Raw genomic sequence first — 16,128 nt, 5'->3', positions numbered from 1 at the left:
CCCAGAATCACTATAATTGTAAAATACCATAAAAACTGAATCGCCTTTGATGACGTTTTTAATAACAGTCAGATTCTGTTTTTGGGACTGCAGAAATGAGTTATGATGAGATGTGCGAGGTTTTCACTTTTGCACAGGCAGTGATGCGTAAAACACTGGCCTCTTTCTGGTGACGTCCAAGGCCAGCTGCTCCGAGGAAACGTCCTGCAGATATTCTGGTCTCATTATTTTTAAGTTAAATAATTATCAGATGAATGGTTCTCAGCACAGATTTCATTTATTTATTAATTATTGTTGTTATACTCGAAATTCTGGCTACAATTGGAACTGTTTTGATTTCTACTGACAAAAAGACAAAAATCGTCATTTTCATTCTTGACTTTTTTCTACTAATTGAATTAAATCAGAACAAAAAATATTTTTCTCTCCGTTTGTTTTCCTCTTCTTCTTCTTTTTTTTTTTTATAAATGTCTTTCTTCAGATGAAGGAGCGTATTTGTGGGAAGACTGAATTAGAGTTGCACTGACAGCTAAGTGTTAAAATTGATACATCCCGAAAACTAGCACAAGGTGTGCACGTCATTTACACGTCTGCATTTGGGTTCCCAGGCGCATTTGTCAGCTGCAGAGGTGTAAATGACTTGCATGATAAAAGAATCGTGGCGAAGGCAGGTCTGTAAACAGGTGGAATTAAATGTAATCAGTGAGCGTTAAAGCACTTTTACGCACACCACAAAATGTGGTATTATTTCTGCACTAAGTTACATGACAGTCACAACATAAATTTGTATATTTAGTTACATTTATTTACGTTTATTGTTTTATTGCTGTGAAAGAAAATTATTGGATTTATTTAAATTTCTTTGTGTATTTCTTTGTGTTATCAGAGCTCAGATATATCTGGTCATCCGGAAAAGCTCTCTACCGGAATCAGGTAGCCCATCTACTACTAGCAAATATACTCATACACCCTATTACTAATGCCAGTGTATATTAAAAAAATATTTTTTACTTTGGATGTATTTAGTACTAATGTGTTTTATTTGCAACTGATTACATATTAATGGTGAGACTTAGAGGTGCGTAAAGCAAGTGTTCCGGTGTTTTCCAAACCATGTGACAAAAAATGCTTTTAATTTGGTGGATGCACATTTGTCGTGGCACACAGCACTAAGCAGACAAATGTTGGAAAAGTGTGACAGTGGGAAACTGCTTCTTGCAGCTCTTTCTGGCCGTGGGAATGTGGAGCAGCAGGCTCAATCTTCACTTTATTACCTGTTAAAACTGATACTTCATTTGCAAAGTGTGCTTGGAGGAAAGGTGACTCTTGGATTCCCACGCACAGCACACGTTAGACCTTGTCACAAGATGCCCAAATAGGTTCTCATTTTTGTGATCATTTAACCAAACTTAACCATTTAAAGAGTCCCGCGTAAAAATATGGAATTTAGCGTCACGGTTTCTTTTGAAGATCCTTTTGCAGACCTCTCATAACAATTCAGAAATCCAGACTGAAAAGTTGTATTAACATTAAATCCCTTTTAGATTATCTAACAACAGATAAAAGCTGATGTTGATTGAGTTTGGCTGGATATGTAATGGATATTCACACTTTTATCGCCATCGTTTACCGTGGGATACTTCACCAAACTCTCTCTCATGGGAATCGAACTGTAGAATAGTTTCTCACTTTATTACGTGTTAGAAGTAATACATCCTAAAGAAGAGTCTTTGGGAGAGGCGGCGGAAAACAAGAAAATTACATATTTACATTAAACACATATCAGTCCCCTTTTTCACACGTTTTCAAGGATGCACCTAAAAAAAATTGCGCACTCCCTCAAATTCAGAATACACTTTCCTGACTCTTAGTCGGCGAAACATGTGAGCACAAAGTTGTTGTTATACATTCATGATTAAAAGACAAATATCTACAGACATGAATATAGAAATGTTAATGAAAAAAATATAGGAACAACATGAGACTTTTCCTTGCTGCAGATTTTTGCTCACTGCTAAAAACTTCGACACTTGAAAGATGCCTCGGCTTTGTCTCCATAACCATTTACCCCAGAGCCTGTTTTATAAGGACACATCTCATTTCTCTGTACAGGATAATGGCCTAAAAGGTCGGAGTGATTTACCTGAGCTTCACGCTGTGTGGGCGGCTCTTTTGTCACATATGCAAGTAAAGTCTCAGAGGGGCTGATTACACATTTCAAAGGCTCGTGCCTCTCCCACTTGTATGGGCAGCTGCACGCGCCAGAGGATTAGGGAAAACTCCAAGCGACGCGCCATTCAGTCTGCATGTATCTCCAAAATTACTACAAATGTATTAAAAATAAAACGTTTAAAGGAAATTAGATGCCTTAATCAGTAATTAAATATATGCATACATGTTTATATTTGTTACATCTTCAGCGACCAGTTGTGGAGGGATGAACTTAAAAGTCACATTTATTGATGTATTCCTACCTGTAGTAGGTTTTAGTGAGCTTCTGAAAAACTTTATCAATTAATTCTAATCACGGCGTATTTGTCATTACTAATAATCTATCTCACTTCCGTGAATAATAATAAAGATCTACTGAATAGTCATTGTATTTTGGCACGTGTCTGTTGCCTCATGTTGCCACACTCTGAATATCAAAGTCACCCTGAGGTGATTCACAAACCTCACACAACCTTTATCGGTGTTCATGAATAATTATTTGCATGATACTGTGCGACAAAAGGTCTATTTTCAAAGTGACAGTGAGTCGGTGATAAACGGGCTGGCATTTATGTGTTGCTGTTTTAGTGACTAAATGTTTGTATCTGTAGATTTAAGGGAACAGGAATTAAAACTGACGAATCAACTTTAACTACATGAAGACCGTGATTTTTTTTTTAGTTGTTCCCTGACATTTAACTGCATTAATTTAAAGATCTGTTCATATCTTGGAAGCATTTTTTCTGTCTGTATCTTATTTGCATGAATGTCGGTGGGAATTCTAAGGAGCTTGAAAAGAAAAGCGTCTGGATTGTAAAAAGTGGAAAATACGCGTGCGAACGTGGGAAGTGTCGCCTCTCACTTTCAGAGTTGTGTCAATTTTAACAGGTAGCTGTAAATGCAGCGCTAATTCCTCCTTTCCCACGAGAAATATCTCGATCATTTCGATGCTGCTTTCTCTGTACAAATTAAAGAATTTTCTGAATTAAGTATATTGGCTCGGCGAAAAATCTGAAAATCTTTCTCCTCCTATAAGTGATTGTTTTTTATTCAACTTAAAATAGTTCTGAAATGAAAACTGGTCATAGGATCACACCGTCGCTCCTAAAAAGCAAGCTTTCCTTGATTAAGGCACGTGTCAGCTTTGCATGCGCAAATAGCCCCCCCTCCCAAAGCAAAATGAGCTACCAGCTTTTTCAAATGAAGCACAAGAGCAGGAAAAAACAGAACAGCATCTGGAGTAAAATTATGTTTATTTTAAGTTAAATTTTCAAACGTTTTGACGCAAGACTTTTATTTAACTTTATGCACACGACTGCGCATAAGATTCATTTTCTTGTTTTATACTCTTGACATCAGATCGAGATTAGACAAGTTCAAAAATAAAAACAAATCTAGGATTTTTTCATTTGCAGTGTTACCAAACGGTGAGACCAAGGGACCTGGAGGAGGGGTAGGGAAGTAGGAGGAGTCTGGGAGGCTGTCAGGACCACAGTAAAAATAAGTGGCAGGAAACTAGAGCCTCATTTCCAGATCAGTAACAGACTGCGAAGGAAGCTGTTACCAGTAGACCAGAGCAGAACATGGGACCATCGGTTGGTAGGAAGCTGTTACATGAGGCGGAGAAAGCAACAAATAATAGAAAGGTAAAGCAAGTCCAGATACCTGTCAAGTGACGTGATTTCATTTCATATAGTGATTCTCTGTTATTACCGCAATAACAATCAGATTCATTGAGGATTAAAGCATCAGCTTTGTCAAAATTTCAGTAATTTGGAGATATGAAAAAGTTTGTATAATTTAGTGAGCTGAATTCCCTCTAATCATTTAGTCATTTCCATTTGCTCCTTTTTTGCTTTTCTTTGGTAGTTTTTCTTTTTACGCGGTATATAATTAAACAAAATCAGGAAACCACGTTTAGACTTTGGTTTTCTTTTCTTTTTTTTCTTTTTTTTTTGCGATAGTTAATAAAATCTCAGGTGGAGAAACGTCGGAGGGACAGAATGAACCGCAGTTTGGAGTGTCTGAGGACCATGTTTCTGCAGGAGCCACAAGAAGTAAGAGACGTTTTTAGTTCTCTATGAATTTTATAGAAATAAATCGATGTGGTTCATACTTGTGGTTTTTATTAATTTATTATTATGAAACATGAAGGTTAACTTGCTGCTCTCATGCAGGGGTCCACTCAGCACCGAGTGGAGAAAGCTGAGATACTGGAGCACACAGTCCTCTTCCTCCAGAACACTGCCAAAGGAGACAAGACTACAGGTGGACGTGGGGACCAGAAACGCTCCTTCCAGGACGGTTTCTCCACTTGCCTGCAGACAGCTGCGGGGTTTCTGGGCCCCGAGGGGAAAGGGTCGGAGCTCGGATCGGCGCTGGATGCAGCTTTTGCCGCTCGTTTGGCCCGTTCACACTCACAGCCCGAAGGTCTCCAAAGCAGAAACTTTTTGCCGCACGCAAAGTTTATTCTGCGGGTGCTGAGGCAGAAGTCCAAGCTCAGACTCCCGGCACGTGCCTCAGGGGAGAAACGTTTGATCCGACCTTACCCACTCCCACTCCAACAAAGGTTTCCCAGAGTCCCCAAACAGCCTCAGAAACAAAGAGAGTCCGAGATCAGAGCAGAGAGAGGAGCGACCAAACAGAGCTCAGCCCAGAGCTCCCCCTCCAGCCACACTTTGTGGAGACCTTGGCCCTGATCACCAGGCAGGGACTTCAGAGCTATCAATGACTATAGACTATTTAACATAAACACACAACTTCTTTTTAAAAACTGTAGCCTTATGAAGACGCATAACTTCAGGTCCTGTAAATATTGTAAATACCCGAGTATGACTTGATCTGTATGTGTAATAGGGTTGATTCACTGTTTTAAATACTTTTCAATGAGCTCAGTCAGCCACGTAAGTGGCTCAGGGGAACGGGGACTCTCTCAGGCTGCGACACAGGTGAGCTGGATCAGCCGAGCGGTCCAGCTGGGATTGCTGCGCTGAAGAGCGAGTGAAGAGGTGAGTTTCACGAAGCCGAGGAGATTTTGTCCTCTTTGATGCGCTACTAAAAGCTGCTACTATGTGCCGTCATGATTAAAGAGCATGCTGCGGTAGTGGATAATGACTGAGTGTCCATCCATCACATTTCCAGGTGTGGAAGCTCAGGGTTTGAGGCTGGGAGACCCACGCAGACCTTCATATTCACCTCTCTGGTGGAACGAGCGACACCTGTGTCTCTGTGTACAACATCACTTCTATTCAATCTGAAGATATTTCTGGTCGGTTTTTGCACAATAATTTAATCTGGATTTCTCCCTATGGCGACCTGTACTCTTCAAAGTTAAAACAATCAAATAAATCTTTAAAAACTTGTCAGATGATTGTTTCAAGATTAAAGGAAACCCGGAGGCCTTTTACTCTTTCAGCTCTTTTTAGTCCGAGGCAGAGGTGTGAAGCTCGACCTCCTGCAGAGTTACATCCTCCAGGTGTGAAGACTGGTCATGAAATGAAAGAGCTCAGCAGCAGCTCTCACTTCAAAGACATCATAGCCATTGTCGCACTTTACTGGCACTGAAAGACTTTTGGATTAAGATTAGTTAATATAGTTCAGATAATTTAAGACAACTTAATAATAATAATAATAATAATAATATTAATAACTACATCCACTTTTTTCTGCATCATCCAGTTTCGTTTCTCACAGTTGCCTTTAAACATATTTAGAATAGCAGGATCCATTAAAGTCAAGATCATTTCACATAATTAACACACAGCTCACGTCTGCGTTTGTTTCCTTTGTATTCAGCGTCTATCCTGTCACCAGCATCGCCCCCAGCTGCTCAGAGGTCATTTGTTTTCCACACGTGTGTGGTGTCAGGTCCCAGGGAGCAAAACGTGTCTTAACCCCGTAAGAATCAGTGGCATTTTTTTCCCCCCTATCGTCACCGTTAGTTTCAAACTATATCGTAGGCTTTATGTGACACCAGCAGTGATAAAGTGACACCGTCTCAATGCTGGTCATCATGCCCTTTTGCTGCTAAAGTATTTATACCTACATTCTATATTCATACTTGTACTCAGGTTGGTACTCTATTGTATTATTTTATTACTTGTTTTTCTGTTTTGAAGGAAAAAAAAAACCCAAAAACTTTATTTAATACTTTTTAAATTCTGTTTTTTTAAATTCTGTTTCTTCGTTCCACCTCATGTAAACATGTGATGTGAATGACAAATAAAGCTCCTTGAATCCTTATAGTTCTCATACACATTTTATATGAAGTGCAATTTATGGACCGTGAATGCCTCATCACTTCCGGCCCTGCAGCTCGTTATAGGCAACTTCCCCCGACAAAACCTTTTCTCCATTAATTTCAATCTTCTGAAGAAAATAACTGTAGTAACTTCTTGACAGAGTTTTACTGCTTTATGGCTCAGTCAGCACCATTATACTTGTATATTATATATAATGTACATGTATATATAACACCGACCCCTGTTATACTGTGGTTCTGTTATTTGACTCATGTGCATCTGATAAGGATTCTTTCTGAATGTCTGTGAAGACATTCCCCCACTACCTGCATCCAAACAAGTGACAATAAATAAAGGATGGATGGATGGATGGACCACATTCTGTGCAATCAAAAGGCAAAACATTTTATTAGATAAACAGTGAGTTTTTAAAAGAAACTTTGGATCATGATTTCTGATGGCATATATACCAGGTATTGGTTTTTACATTTCTTGAAAAAATCTTTGGTCACTTCCACAGACTGCTAAGTGTAAGTCTACGCAAGAGATCGAACAGGCCTGACTGGTCTGTGTTCTCCAGTTTGTCATCTGGGATGCGAGAAAGTTCAGTAACGATGTTTCCGTGCCTCAGAAACAACTTAAATTCATTGAGCTTCTCCCTCCTAAAGCCTCTCTCCATCTGATGCTGCCGTTGGTCCCTGATGAAGTCAAGTCAAACAAACAAAGGGGTATGACTTGACCATAACTTAACTGGCGGATAACTGATGACAAGCTACACATCCAGTTCAATCACAAGCTTAACACAATTTTAAAACTATAAATCATCCACTTGCATCCTATCAAATTAAGATTTGCAGCATGAAGTCAGAGTAAACTGATGTTACTTACTTTCTGCATCACTGCAGGCAGCTTATTCACAGTGTTTGTCTAGGAGGAAGAAAATGATAAATTACAGGATGCTTTTATAAGTATTTTATAAATATTTAGAATACAAAAGGATCACATCTGACGTTTCTTTTTTAGATTTGGGAAGTATTTTCCTAATTCATCTCTATGGGTTTGAAGTTGAGATTTGCCAGGCTGAAACATTTTAAAGGACTGGATTAGAGCAGAACAGTTTCAGATCATTTGAATGCAAACAAATGTTTGAGCAGGCTGCTGGGAAGATTCATACTAGTCCAATACTACAATCACTTTCAAAGTGCCAAGCATGAAAGCTGCTTTTCAAATTAATAATTAAAATAGTAAAAATCACTGCTGCAGGTTGTAAGAATTAAACTTGCAGGTTTTCTGTTATCTTTACAGTCTGTGTTAAATCATTTATGCATCATAAATTAAGAATAAAACCTAATGAAAAAATATTTTGATGTGGTTCTGTTGGCTTCATCGGGTGATTGCCTCCAGCTCGCACTGGAACGGTTCACAGCCGAGTGTGAAGCAGCGGGAATGAGGGTCAGCACCTCCAAATCTGAGGCTATGGTTCTCAGCCGGAAAAGGGTGGAGTGCCCACTCCGGGTCGGGGATGAGTTCCTGCCCCAAGTGGAGGAGTTCAAGTATCTCGGGGTCTTGTTCGCGAGTGATGGGAGCCGGAGATCGACAGACGGATTGGTGCTGCGGCCGCTGCACCGGTCCGTCGTGGTAAGAGGGAGCTGAGCGTAAAAGCGAAGCTCTCAATTTACTGGTCGATCTACGTCCCTACCCTCACCTATGGCTACGAGCTGTGGGTAGTGACCGAAAGAACAAGATCGCGGATACGAGCGGCGGAAATGAGCTTCACCCAAAGGGTGGCTGGCCTCTCCCTTAGCGATAGGGTGAGAAATTCAGTCATCCGGGAGGGGTTCAAAGTCTAGCCGCTGCTCCTCCACATCGAAATCAGCCAGCTGAGGTGGTTCGGGCATCTGACAAGGATGCCTCCTGGGTGAGGTGTTCCGGGCGTGTCCCACCGGGAGGAGGCCCCGGGGCAGACCCAGGACACGCTGGAGAGATTATATCTCATGGCTGGCCTGGGAACGTCTTGGTGTTCCCCCAGATAAGCTAGAGGAGGTGGCTGGGGAGAGGGAGGTCTGGGGCTCTCTGCTTAGGCTGCTGCACCTGCGACCCGGCCCCGGATAAAGGGAGGGAGGGAGGGATGGAAATATTTGTCTCAAGGTTGTCTGCGCAAATGTTTTTTACAACAAATATTCACATTGCATGCTGATACTGCATGTCAATATATGAATCAGACTCTGTATCAACAGATATTCACTATCAAAGGACTCGAATCCAGATTAGAGCCACAAAAACTTTATCCGAATATTTCCTGGCTTTAAGTGTTGTGATGGTTAACAATTATTGTTTCACCGAGTACACAGTAAGTGTGGATGAAGCAGAACGAGTATTACTGGGTATAAAGAGTGGAAAGTTTTGTTTAATTATTACCCTCTGTAGCCTTTGATGCCCCAAACCAGTGTTTTTTTGGCTCAACTGAGTTCACCTGCCCCCTGTCATGGTTCTTGAATCTGTTCTTCCTCAGTCTCTGTTAAGTCATCATCTCATCTCATTCAAAGTCCTTCACCTGTTTGTTTTTTTCTTCTAGGATATTGGTATTAGTTTATTTTCCCCGGTTTCCATTCTTGATTAAAAGTTCAGTTCAGTTTTAAACTTGTCTTACAGTCTTAGTTGTGTTTGCAGTGAGGTCCTGAGTAATTTTAGTGCAGAAATGTGAAAATCATTTACTGAGAAGAGAGCAGAGTTAATATTTGTGAACTTACCAACAGTAGTGACACCGGTTACTCCCCTCGAGGATCTTGGACCTGTACAGAAAATATTAAAATGACTTCACACTTGTTATAAGTCACTGGCACTAAATCTAACCGTTTTGTTCTCAAAATGTCTGAAATGTAATCTTTTTTTCAAATTTGTCCTGAACTTTCTCTCCCTTATGCCCTCGCAACCTTTCTACCTTTGAATCACTTATTGCCTGAAAGTCTACATTTATCACTTCAGATGGGTCTCTAACATGAACCGTTTATAAGTGAAACTGCACAACATGCATTCTTCTAGATGCAAAAGATTAATAACCAAAACACAACACTGAATACTTTTCTACTTGATAGAGTAGCAAAAGCTGTTTGGATCTCACCTTCCCCATAACCAGACTTTGGATGATCGTCTGAAATAAAATACAAAGCAAAAAAAAAATCTAAACAGTAAATGTTATTTTACAGTCACCATAAAGATTTTATACAAAAAGCTACGTGCTATCTGAAGTATTCTATTTAATAGTTAAATGTGATATATTCCAATCTCTTTGAAATAATAATTGACAAGTGAGCAAAAGTTTAATGGCTCCAGCCAAATAAAAAGGACCCTGAAAGCTTTGGTGAGTGGGTTGGGATGAATTAAAAAAAAATTAAAAAAACTTATCAAAGCTATGATCTCCATCTTTAAGTAAAAAATATATTAAAAACATATTCTTTGAGAATATCATGTTTTCTGAAAATAGTATATTAAAAATAACAGTATCTAACCCTTTGAGTGTGCATTGGGATATACAAATTTGATTTGTTTCATTTCAATTACTGACCTTTTTGGAGTTTACAGGTCCAGACAGGTTCATACACCGGTTCATATTTTTTGGACAAAGCATACTGAAGTTTTAGATTGAAGCATCCTTTGGGATTTTCAATGTACACTTCATAGAAGTTGGAGTCCTGGCCATTATATCTGAGGGTTATTTTCTAGTTAAAAATATAACAGAGAAGGGAGAGGAGTTAGTCCAGTTCCATCAGAAGCAAAAACAAAAGAAATTTCAGGATTAAAAATAAAAGACTGGAAAGAGTCAACTGAATATGCAGCTGCTCTGTGACTTAACCTGGAAATCTATCAGCAAGTCTGATGACAAAGCTTCTGGTGAAAGTCACCAATTTTTCAGTGCTTCTGGTCCACACAGTGGATTCTCAGGCCAGTATTTCAATTATGTCCACACATGGAAACCAGAAATCTTCCTGACTCTTGCTCACAGGACAGTGTATTCAAATGCATTTATCTATTCATAGAGTAGTGAAGAAATGTGACAATATCTTACTGCAGATTCCTCTGTGATTCCCACCCATACTGGTCACACTATTTACAACCCGTCGTAAAAACGCTCTGATCCTAAAGCACCACAGTTGCTGACAGAGTGTAAAAAGCGTACCTTTGGTTGAATTTCTGCCGAGTCGGTGTCGGCTGTGAGGGAGAAACCATGATGCATTTTGAGGTACTCATCTGGGCGTGGCTTGGTAATTTTTTCATATCCATAACACAATTCTTGCTTGTCCACTTTCTGTGAGGAAAAAAAAAAAATATTCAACTCAGTATTATCCAATCACAACACCAGGTGCCTCAAGGTGCTTTCTGTTGTGAGGTAAAGACCCTACAAATATACGTCAAGTCCAAAAGTCCTTCAGGATTGCCTCAGCATTTCCATCTGTTGTCTTTAAATACAGTTGAAAAACAATGTATTGAATTTACACTAAATGAATGTAAATACATTTGAAGAAAAAGTGCTGTCGCCGAGAATAAAGAATTAAAATAATATTTATAACACTCTACTTTTGTATCCTGTTTGTTTCCAGAACTCTGGGATTATATTTCATATATAATTTATATTCAGCTTTTCATTAACAATTTTATAATGTTATTATCTGCTGTGGCTATAAATCAGTGAGATTATATTTTACTTAAGTCGGTATAATGTAACATTATCTGACAGACAGATCTCATGACTCGTACATGAAGATTAACCATTTTCTGTTGTCACTGCAACTGCATTCACATACATCATTAATCCATGGGTTACCAAAACAAGTGTTTACAGCCAGCTTATAAAAAGAAAACTGAAATATTTTTCACAAATGTATACATTCTATCTTAAAGTAAAATGACTTTCTTCTCTTAATATTCACTTTTATCCCTTAATTCTTTTTTTTAATTATCTTAAAATAACTTTTCTTATGAAATACTATTCTCCAAATTTGAACATCTATCTTCTAATGAAACAGACCATATAAGTAAGATTGCCACCTTTCAAAGTTTGTGAAGTCCCTGAACCACAATCGCAATTTCCCTAGAGTAGACCAGAGGAGTCTTCCCTTTCTAGTAATTAGAAAGAATGCATATTCCGCATTGGCTCCACTTTTCAGCCCTGCAAGTTAAAGCCATCATTCAACTACAGCATATGTCTAATACTCTATTGGGGTCAGTCTGAGTCTGTGTTATTTTTCCTGTGACAAATACAGATTCAGTTACCCGTTGTAGAGCAGGATCATTTGGAATCACAAAGACGTGGAGTTTGAGGAATGGGGTGTTGGGTTTGTAGTATAGCAACACGTTACAGCTGATTTTAACAGGGGGGCCCTTCTTCATCACGACTGCTTTCGGAAAGTAAGTTAACTCGTTTAACTTGACGTGTGATGCTGTGACCTCACGCACTTCTTCTACAAAATCTCCGCAGTCATCTAGATGCAGGACTGCAAACTTGTCGGGGATGTCATCTGCACAAAAATACACAGAAAACACAAAGAGAAAGAAGAAAGTTTGGATCAGAAATGCAAAAGTTTTTTAATATATTAGTAACTTCTTCATGTCCTCTTACCTATACAAACCCAGTGTGGCAGGTGCATTTCACTTAACTGCCCAGCAGTGACTGCAACATCAATTACAGGACCTGCAGGCATGTACTGTCTGCTTTCCACTCTCTCCATGTGTCCTCCCCAAGAGCAGAAGTGGTACTGAAAGCTGATCTTTTCCTTACAAACCCAGCGCAAGCCAGAGACACTGCATTCAAAGTCTCCCGCTTCAGACTGAAGGCTAAAGTGAAAAAATAAAAAGGAAGACAGCGTCATTTTTAACACTTCATTTTATGTCAAATGCAGAAATAAGATTTTGCAAAACTGGGTCTTCTTCTGGAAAAAAAATCTGAATCACTGTTGATTTCCCGTAATTCACCTGTAAGTTGGAGCCTTGTCTGCATCTGTAGTGTTCACCCCAGGCTCAAGTTTAGTCCAGTTGCTGGAATGCTGCTGCAGAAGACAATCAATTAAATAAGTGCAGATTTTACATTGTGTAACACCACATATATGAACAAATACATATTTAAAAAATTAATGAAAGAAACGTGAGTGAATGTATGAAAGTACCATCATAGTTGCACAACCCTCGATCTCAGAGCTTCTGGAAGCTTCTTGTCTTGAAACACAGAGAATTTAAGTGGACAAACTACAAAGTACAGTGCAAATGAAGCTATTTAGGTCAGGATGCTTCGTGAGAGTTAAGAAAACACACTCAAACATCAGTCTCTATTTTATTCCTTAGCTGTCCTCTCCTATCAAGTAAGCCAAGTGATAAAACTTAAATCTGGGTCTCCTGAAGTGTCATTTCCGCACAGAGGAAACCTGTTTGCATCAAAAAATTCCATGATTTTTGCACACCGACTAATCAGCCTCTCATTTCTCTAATTTGCACCTCATCTTTTGTTATACTGAACAATGTCTCAATTGCTGAAATAGATCTGGAAAAGAGAGGAGCCTTTGACAGAGCACCATAATCACGAACGCAGAGGTCTAGCCTGAGTATTTAAAAGAAAAGTATAAAAGTAGAATAGGTGGAATATACAAACCGCTGCAGGAGGAAGAATCTACAGACAAAATGTTTGGATTCATACTTTGCTTCAGTTATTTAAGATGTTTAACTTCATGATCAAACTGTCTTACGTCCACTGTGTGAGATTAAAGGGGGGGGGTAGAGTTTTTCACATGTTGTGAATTTAATTAAAGGCTATTCAAACTATTAAAAAGGCTATGGACAGAGTTACACTGTAATGAAATCACGATAAGCAATCATGAGGCGACAGCAGACACCCTGCATCCGCTACCGAACGATTTTTAAATTGTTTAGATTAATTTCAAACCACCTCATATTTCAGCAGCCTGCTACTAAATAACTTTTAAGAATATTAAAATGTTAAAACGCCTTTAAAATTGTCATTTTTAGAACAAAAACCTGCTGCAGAAAGACTGAATGATAGCTCGTATACAGACAAACTATGGCGTTACATTCAGTTGACGCTAAACGCGGAAATAAAGCTCACTCGCTTTCTCTCCCGTTGTTTTACGACTTGCTTATTTAAATTAGAAGCTCTGAAACGGGGAAAAGGTTAGGAAACAGCAGCTGGCTCTTTCAATAACATGCTCAAACCAGTGAAGTCTAAAAGTTAGTTATAGCCTAGGCTTTAAAATAGCGTCCCCACACGAACCGTTTCTCCAGCCTCTTCACTCCTAACATGAACGCTCACTTCCCTGCGCACAGTCACAATGCAGTTTGTGTAACAACGGTGCATTTGTCTTATATGCTAATACTTCAACTTACATGGAAAAAAAGTTTATGTTTTTTTAACATTCACACCAACTACAAGACAAAAAATACCTTTTCCTGTATCCTACACAAGCCCCGCCTCCTGACCGAGTTCCACCAATAGAATCTCCGGGTTCTTTTCCTGGTTTGTGACAAGCTGTAGCAACATCCGGTTGTTTAAGTGCCATATATCCGTCCAATGATTATCTTCACAAGAAATTCAATATAGCTAAGACCGCATGCACTTTCTGCAGTACTGATGTTGAAACTACAGAGCATATTTTTTAGTTCCAGATGTTTTTGGGATGATTTTCAGTACTGGTTAACCTCTAAAAATTTTGACTGCCCTTCTCTAACCTTTCAAGTAATTAGATTTGGCCTACAAACAGAAAATAAAAAAATAGACTTTGGGATTAACAACTTATTTATAGTTTCAAAATTTTTCATTCACAAATGTCGCTTCTTGAAAACGTGTTTTGTTGGCTTTAAAAATGAAGTCCTGCTGTGGAAGGCTTCATTGGTTAAGTGTAATTTAGCTCACACCTTACTTGAATTTTTGATGCAGCTTTTCAATTGATGTAGCTAGATTGTATGTGCGTACTTTTGTTTTTTGTTTTTACTTTTATATTATAGGTCACCTTACTGTACTTGTATGCTGTTTTATGGTATCTCTGACCTATACTGTTCTTTAAATGTTCTTTGTTCGACGACTGCTTTGTTCTTAACTACTTATACCTGTATATAACTTTTTGTTGATATGTAAAATAAGCGCTGTAATTGTTATTTTGTTTGACAAAAAAGTATATAATGGAGGAGACAGCGATTTTGATCAATCCTGCACCACACAAAAAATAATTTAACCCCACAGAAATTAAAGAGTAATACCTGCAGAATCACAAAGTAGAAAAAAATGTGTGCTTTCAGGCTTTTATTCTTAATAGAATCGGAGTTTTGTGTTCCTCACAGAAATAGTTCACTTTTTCTCATTTAAAATATATGTTTTCATCAAATTTGGATCATTTGTATTCATTTATTTAGACTGTATTTATTTATTTGCGACGAATTCTGTGTGAAGAAGCAATCTTTCACGGCGTATTAAATGTAATTTTAGTCAAATCTGCGTACTTTTTTCACGGTTGCGGAAGGATCTGCTTATAAATCAAAGCTGAGCTTAAAGTCTTTAAAGATTTCGATATTTTTAAAGCAAATGTTACCGCGTTTTCCAAACACCGTCATAATAAATAAACGAAGTCTAGTAGACCTGCGTTTGTCCCTCTAAACACATGGCAGCGTGCAGACAAATGTTGCTTAAGTGGGAGTGTGTGCTTCAGCTCTTCTCTCTGGTCGCAGGGAGGCTCAATCTTCGCTTTATTACTTGTTAAACCTGATACATCACTTAACAAATGTGCTCGGAGGGGAAGTGACTTTCTGGTTCCCACGCGAAACACACGTGAGAGGTTGTCACACGGGTCCAAAACAAGCTGTTATTTTGTTGTGATCATGTAACCAAACATGGCGACGTGAGGAGTCGCGCGCAAAACCATGGATTTTACGCATATCAAAGTTTCTTTTGAAAACCATTATACAAGAAATCAAACATCGCATTTTAATAATTCAGACTAAAATGTGAAATAAAATGAAATCCCGTGTAGATTATCTAAAACAGAACAAAAGCTCAAGCTGCTTGTGGCTGGATGTGGAGCATATGCGCACTTTCACACTTTCATTGCTGATTTAGTGTGGGATCCCCTTACCGAACTCCTTTCCGTCAAAATGGAGCGGTGAAAACGGTATTTAACACTTTATGTATTTACACACTTTTATTCATTTACACACAAATAAACACAAACGTGTCTATAGACCAGGAACTTCTTATGAAAAGTCAACTGTTTACTCTTACTGTGAAAAATACTCAGAATAAAGTTTTTGCATATATGCAAAAACTTTATTCTGAGTATTTTAGGAAGATCAGCACAGACTGGCTTTTTTTTTCCATTAGGGGTTTCTAAAACCTCCGTCAGAGATGGCCATGACAGAGATGGCTATCACATCGGTAGTTAACTTCTGGGTCAAGCTTTGTGCTCGCGCACATGAAAGGGGGCATTTAATCCGTCATGTGATTCTTTTTCTGCAGAAATAATCCTTATGAATGGCAGCTACCAAGACAGGCTGCAGAAAATCATAAATGTTGGGTTTTACCTCAAAGAACAGTAAAAAATGTGTTTTTACACCTCCGATTTATTACTTTATCGCTCAGTTTTGTCACAGATCTTTGTCAAATTTGTCTCACATGAGCTGATGA

General features: G+C 38.7%; 2 protein-coding genes across 5 annotated transcripts; one reads left to right on the top strand and one right to left on the bottom strand.

Moving 5' to 3' along the window:
* The first annotated feature begins 3,452 nt into the window (after positions 1 to 3,452).
* Positions 3,453 to 6,444, top strand: LOC102306393 (transcription factor HES-7). Of its 2 annotated transcripts, XR_006054463.1 has the most exons (4): positions 3,453 to 3,857; positions 4,176 to 4,268; positions 4,389 to 5,219; positions 5,353 to 6,444. XR_006054463.1 is itself a non-coding variant. In XM_042221325.1 (3 exons), exons 1-3 carry the CDS (start codon positions 3,795 to 3,797, stop codon positions 4,908 to 4,910), a joined length of 678 nt encoding a protein of 225 aa, XP_042077259.1. In that variant the 5' UTR covers positions 3,453 to 3,794; the 3' UTR covers positions 4,911 to 5,339. The 2 variants fall into 2 exon arrangements, 1 of the variants encoding a protein (XP_042077259.1); XM_042221325.1 differs by lacking the exon at positions 5,353 to 6,444 and having other exon boundaries at positions 4,389 to 5,339.
* A 392-nt stretch (positions 6,445 to 6,836) lies between these two features.
* LOC102305263 (NACHT, LRR and PYD domains-containing protein 1 homolog) lies at positions 6,837 to 13,917 on the bottom strand. Of its 3 annotated transcripts, none has more exons than XM_005923708.3 (11): positions 13,842 to 13,917; positions 12,614 to 12,662; positions 12,423 to 12,496; positions 12,070 to 12,284; positions 11,724 to 11,968; positions 10,630 to 10,758; positions 10,018 to 10,171; positions 9,574 to 9,603; positions 9,203 to 9,244; positions 7,341 to 7,379; positions 6,837 to 7,150 (listed from the first exon to the last, which is right to left on the bottom strand). In XM_005923708.3, the coding sequence occupies exons 2-10, from the start codon at positions 12,617 to 12,619 to the stop codon at positions 7,363 to 7,365; spliced, it is 912 nt and encodes a 303-aa protein (XP_005923770.1). In that variant the 5' UTR covers positions 12,620 to 12,662; positions 13,842 to 13,917; the 3' UTR covers positions 6,837 to 7,150; positions 7,341 to 7,362. The 3 variants fall into 3 exon arrangements, with proteins under 3 accessions (XP_005923770.1, XP_005923768.1, XP_005923769.1); XM_005923706.3 differs by having other exon boundaries at positions 13,729 to 13,865; XM_005923707.3 differs by lacking the exon at positions 13,842 to 13,917 and adding an exon at positions 13,729 to 13,809 and having other exon boundaries at positions 12,423 to 12,493.
* Positions 13,918 to 16,128: the final 2,211 nt, after the last annotated feature.

The sequence above is a fragment of the Haplochromis burtoni genome, unplaced genomic scaffold (genome assembly GCF_018398535.1).
Source record: "Haplochromis burtoni strain Fernald_Lab_line unplaced genomic scaffold, NCSU_Asbu1 Contig_64, whole genome shotgun sequence".
In the NCBI taxonomy this organism is placed as follows: domain Eukaryota; kingdom Metazoa; phylum Chordata; class Actinopteri; order Cichliformes; family Cichlidae; genus Haplochromis; species Haplochromis burtoni.
The sequence above is the reverse complement of the archived record's forward strand: the minus strand, read 5'-3'. Positions and strand labels throughout refer to the sequence as shown.

Excerpts from the sequence above, each read along its gene's own strand:
- LOC102306393 (XM_042221325.1), top strand. The coding sequence starts at position 3,795 with ATGGGACCATCGGTTGGTAGGAAGCTGTTACATGAGGCGGAGAAAGCA. Across the intron at positions 3,858-4,175 it reads AAGCAACAAATAATAGAAAG|TTAATAAAATCTCAGGTGGA; the intron begins GTAAAGCAAGTC and ends TTTTTGCGATAG. Across the intron at positions 4,269-4,388 it reads TTCTGCAGGAGCCACAAGAA|GGGTCCACTCAGCACCGAGT; the intron begins GTAAGAGACGTT and ends GCTCTCATGCAG.
- LOC102305263 (XM_005923706.3), bottom strand. The coding sequence starts at position 13,757 with ATGTTAGGAGTGAAGAGGCTGGAGAAACG. Across the intron at positions 12,663-13,728 it reads GTGAAGAGGCTGGAGAAACG|ACAAGAAGCTTCCAGAAGCT; the intron begins GTTCGTGTGGGG and ends CTGTGTTTCAAG. Across the intron at positions 12,497-12,613 it reads AGGGTTGTGCAACTATGATG|CAGCATTCCAGCAACTGGAC; the intron begins GTACTTTCATAC and ends TGTCTTCTGCAG.